Here is a 5,000-nt window from a genome sequence, read left to right as displayed (position 1 = left end):
CCACCTGGGAGGTGGAGATGTCCACGTCCTCCTTGTCGATCAGCTCCACCACCTGAGGGGCAGCCAATCGGGTTAGAGTTCACAGCCCGGACCCCCCCACCCCCACGTACCTTGATGACGTCGTCGATGTCGATCTTGCCGTCCCGGTTGTCGTCCAGCGTCTCGGCGATTTGCTGCAGCTTCTGTTCTGGGATGTTCTGGATCTGACGCATGACGGCGATCAGCTCGTCCACGCCCACCAGGTTCGCCCTGCACACAGAACCAATCAGACACAGGCCACGCCCACCAGGTTCGCCCTGCACACAGAACCAATCAGACACAGGCCACGCCCACCAGGTTCGCCCTGCACACAGAACCAATCAGACACAGGCCACGCCCACCAGGTTCGCCCTGCACACAGAACCAATGAGGCACAGGCACTAGGCCACACCCACAGGACGCATTTAGGGTCCCAGCCCAATAACCCCCCCAGACTGAGACCCGCCCACAGGAAGTAGCCTGTTGCTCAAACGTTAGACCCTTCACCTGGTGTGAACAGGCGTGGCCCTGAGCCGTGATGTCACTCTGAAACCACCCCCCTCTCCCCATCAGTGTGGCTCTCACCCCCCCCGACATCCCAACCCAGCATCAGTGTGGCTCTTATCCACCCCCCCTGACCCCCCCTGCATCAGTGTGGCTCTTACCCCAGCGGGGGCGTGGCCCCCCGGCCCAGCGGCCCCTCCAGGCCCCCCCTGTCCCTCTCCAGCTCCAGGATGATCCTGTCGATGCGTCCGATCATGCGGTTGACCCTCCGGGTCAGACGCCGGCTGGCCTTGGACTCCTCTAGCGCCCTCTCCTGGCCCGTCAGGGACAGCTCCTTCTTGATCTCCTCCAGGTCCTGGACAGGAGACCCAGGTGAGATCCATGGGGCGGCGGCCTGCTGGCCCCCCCGGGGGCGGACCCACCTCGTTGTACTCCTGCACGTCGTCCTTCAGCTCCTCCAGCTCCTCCTTCTCCAGCGTCAGCAGCTTCTTCCTGTCCTTCAGCTTACATACGGCGTCCCCCAGCAGGTCGATCTCCTGCTTGGTGATCTCCCCCCCCTGGAACACACACACCGGTTCAACCGGGGGGGCCAACCACAACCACAGACCAGCAACACAGCAGTGAGGGAGGGGTGTGTGGAGAAGAATGGGACGCTCCCCGGAGCCCAGACACACGTGGGGGGGTGAGGACCTAGAGGCTGTTAGTTCTGTCAGGAGGGGTTCAGACGGGGGGGGCACCGGTTCAGAGAGGGGGGCATCGGGTCAGACGGGGTCAAACAGAACTTGCACACCCCATTTAGTTTGGACTGAGGTCAGGACAGGTGGACGTCACCACCAGAGAGCATGATGGGAAATCTGCTCCTCTACAAAACCACACCTCAGGTGTCACTTGGGCCACGCCCCTGGGGCGGGGCACCAACATAATGATATGCAAGAGCTGCTGAACCCTCATCTGAGTGTGCTACAGGTGGGGGGGGTCAGAGGTTACGGCTGGGGGGGTTCGACCTGACCTGGAAGCGTCTGCCAGCGTCCCCACTGGTCCGGTGGAAACACAGGGGGGGTTAGGGTGCGTTCACTGCCTCACGTTAAACGGCTTCTGGGCTCTGACGGCTCTCACCTTCACCTCCACCGCCGGCGCCGCGTCCGCCAGCGTCTCCGAGGGGGGGGCCCCCGCCTCAGATAGCTCCGCCTTCAGCTCCAGCTCCTCCTCCTGCAGGGCGGAGCACACGCAGAACGACAGCAGGAAGTCAGACAGCAGGAAGTCAGACAGCAGGAAGTCAGACAGCAGGAAGTCAGACAGCAGGAAGTCAGACAGCAGGAAGTCAGACAGCAGGAAGTCAGACAGCAGGAAGTCAGACAGCAGGAAGTCAGACAGCAGGAAGTCAGACAGGAGGTGACCGCTGGTGGGCGGGGCTGCCGTTACCCTGGCTGCCTTCTGGGCGTCGGCCAGCCTCTCCTGCTGGCGCTCCTGCTGGTCCAGGCGGAGGGCCTCCTCCTCCTGCAGCGTGGCCTCCAGCTTGGTCTTGTTGTCCACCTTGGAGAGCTCCATCTCCGCCACCATCACCTGGGCCTCCTTCGTCTGGGGGGGGCAGAGTGGACGTCCAGCTCAGTGGGGGCAGACCCGGTCTAAATCCTAGTCCAGACCCGGGTCCAGACCCCCCCGCCCGTGAGCAGACCTACCACCATCTCGGGCAGCGTCTGCAGCGTGGTCTTCAGCTGGTCGGCGGGGGACAGCGTGTCGGGGAGGTACATGGCCCGGGACAGCAGCAGCAGCGAGGTGGGGATCTGCTGGTCCAGGTGCAGCTCCAGCCACTGCCAAACCCGTCACATGACCCGGGGGAGGAGACAAAGCTGATGTGAAGCTGTTTATGGATGTGGAACATTGAGGGGTGTCGCCGGGGGGTTCACCTGGTTACCCCCCTTACCTGGCTGAGCTGCTCCCTCAGTCGCTCCTCTGTGACCCCCAGAGACCTCATCCCTCTGACGCGACACGCCGCCTGCACCTCGTTCACGTTCAGACTCGCCACGCCTTCTTCCGCTATCAGCTGGACGGGACGAACACAGGGGTCAGAGGTCAGCAGACACTGGTGCACCCTGGGAAATCTGTGAGCCGCATGGGGTTCAGACCTTGTCGTCTGCTCGGATGGCCCTCAGCTTCATGATGAGCTGGAAACGCAGGAAGTTGTTGGTCCCGATGGACTGCAGCTCCAGCAGGCGGCACAGCGCCACCAGCTGGGGGCGGGTCAGGTTGTCCAGGGTCAGCTCGTCCTCAAATAGCTTGGAGAACTTCAGGATCTGCTCGTTGCTGGGGCGTTCTCCAGAGTCTCGGATCTGTGGGCATCAGAACACCGTCAGGACACCAACCCGCCACCGGGGGCAGAACCGAGCCATCAGACACCGACCCACCACCGGGGGCAAAACCGAGCCATCAGACACCGACCCACCACCGGGGGCAAAACCGAGCCATCAGGACACCGACCCACCACCGGGGGCAAAACCGAGCCATCAGGACACCGACCCACCACCGGGGGCAGAACTGAGCTGTCCACCGGGGGCAGTACCAAGCTGTCAGGACACCGACCTTCTGGAAGAACGTGGAGAACTCCTCGGTCACGTCGCCCTGAGCAGCTTTGTTCCTCAGAGCGATCTCCTCGATGGTGTCCTGTAAGAACTTGGCCATCTCCAGTTTGACTCTCAGCTCCGTCTTCAGCCGCTCCTCCTGGAACGAGAGGACACCTCCATCACTCACCTTTACATCTACGTCCAGCTGGAGCCCTCAGAGGCTCAGATACCACCTTACATTACACACACACACACACACACACACACACACACACAAAACCACACACACAGACACACACACACACACACACACACACACAAAACCACACACACACAAAACCACACACACAGACACACACACACAAAACCACACATACACACACACACACAGACACACACACACAAAACCACACACACACACACACACACACACACACACACACACACACACACACACACACACACACACACACACACACACACACACACACACACAAAACCACACACACACACACACAGACACACACACACAAAACCACAGACACACAGACACACAGACACACACAACCACAGTTACCTTCTTTGATTGCGTCTCAAAGGTTGAGGGCAGCATGTTGGGGAAGAGCTTCAGAGCCACAGGAAGCAGGAACTCCATGAATGGAACGATGATGAACACCAGGAAGGGCAGCAGTCTGAAAACGTCGGCACAGGTTCTGAGGAACTACAGACAGAACGGACAAACTGGAGTCAGGACCACAAACTGGAGTCAGGACCACAAACTGGAGTCATGACCACAAACTGGAGTCATGACGACAAACTGGAGTCAGGACCACAAACTGGAGTCAGGACCACAAACTGGAGTCATGACCACAAACTGGAGTCATGACGACAAACTGGAGTCAGGACCACAAACTGGAGTCAGGACCACAAACTGGAGTCAGGACCACAAACTGGAGTCAGGACCACAAACTGGAGTCAGGACCACAAACTGGAGTCAGGACCACAAACTGGAGTCAGGACCACAAACTGGAGTCATGACCACAAACTGGAGTCAGGACCACAAACTGGAGTCATGACCACAAACTGGAGTCAGGACCACAAACTGGAGTCAGGACCACAAACTGGAGTCATGACCACAAACTGGAGTCAGGACCACAAACTGGAGTCATGACCACAAACTGGAGTCAGGACCACAAACTGGAGTCATGACCACAAACTGGAGTCAGGACCACAAACTGGAGTCATGACCACAAACTGGAGTCAGGACCACAAACTGGAGTCAGGACCACAAACTGGAGTCATGACGACAAACTGGAGTCAGGACCACAAACTGGAGTCAGGACCACAAACTGGAGTCATGACCACAAACTGGAGTCAGGACCACAAACTGGAGTCATGACCACAAACTGGAGTCAGGACCACAAACTGGAGTCAGGACCACAAACTGGAGTCATGACCACAAACTGGAGTCAGGACCACAAACTGGAGTCATGACCACAAACTGGAGTCAGGACCACAAACTGGAGTCATGACCACAAACTGGAGTCAGGACCACAAACTGGAGTCATGACGACGAACTGGAGTCAGGACCACAAACTGGAGTCATGACGACAAACTGGTGTCATGACGACAAGCTGGAGTCAGGACCACAAGCTGGAGTCAGGACGACAAACTGGAGTCATGACGACAAACTGGAGTCAGGACGACAAACTGGAGTCATGACGACAAACTGGAGTCAGGACGACAAACTGGAGTCAGGACCACAAACTGGAGTCAGGACGACAAACTGGAGTCATGACGACAAACTGGAGTCAGGACCACAAGCTGGAGTCAGGACCACAAACTGGAGTCATGACGACAAACTGGAGTCAGGACCACAAACTGGAGTCTGGACGACAAACTGGAGTCATGACGACA

General features: G+C 58.5%; 1 protein-coding gene across 4 annotated transcripts in view; it reads right to left on the bottom strand.

Moving 5' to 3' along the window:
• The window catches only part of letm1 (leucine zipper-EF-hand containing transmembrane protein 1), a 12,853-nt gene that overhangs the window by 1,485 nt on the left and 6,368 nt on the right, over positions 1 to 5,000 (bottom strand). Inside the window, exons 4-14 of one of the 4 annotated variants that reach the window (XM_068338653.1) lie at positions 3,661 to 3,804; positions 3,103 to 3,240; positions 2,649 to 2,852; positions 2,447 to 2,566; positions 2,202 to 2,333; positions 1,945 to 2,100; positions 1,639 to 1,731; positions 945 to 1,079; positions 684 to 877; positions 111 to 249; positions 1 to 52 (exon numbers count right to left, since the gene is read on the bottom strand). The exon at positions 1 to 52 is cut by the window's left edge and continues 234 nt beyond it. In XM_068338653.1, coding sequence (XP_068194754.1) covers positions 1 to 52; positions 111 to 249; positions 684 to 877; positions 945 to 1,079; positions 1,639 to 1,731; positions 1,945 to 2,100; positions 2,202 to 2,333; positions 2,447 to 2,566; positions 2,649 to 2,852; positions 3,103 to 3,240; positions 3,661 to 3,804 — 1,507 coding nt within the window. Of the gene's footprint in view, positions 53 to 110; positions 250 to 295; positions 391 to 683; positions 1,080 to 1,638; positions 1,732 to 1,944; positions 2,101 to 2,201; positions 2,334 to 2,446; positions 2,567 to 2,648; positions 2,853 to 3,102; positions 3,241 to 3,660; positions 3,805 to 5,000 lie in introns of those variants that run through there. The other 3 variants (XM_068338652.1, XM_068338655.1, XM_068338654.1) reach the window with 3 other exon arrangements.

This window comes from Antennarius striatus, chromosome 17, assembly GCF_040054535.1.
Source record: "Antennarius striatus isolate MH-2024 chromosome 17, ASM4005453v1, whole genome shotgun sequence".
NCBI lineage: Eukaryota > Metazoa > Chordata > Actinopteri > Lophiiformes > Antennariidae > Antennarius > Antennarius striatus.
Note: the sequence above shows the minus strand (reverse complement) of the source record. Positions and strands in the feature narration are given on the sequence as shown.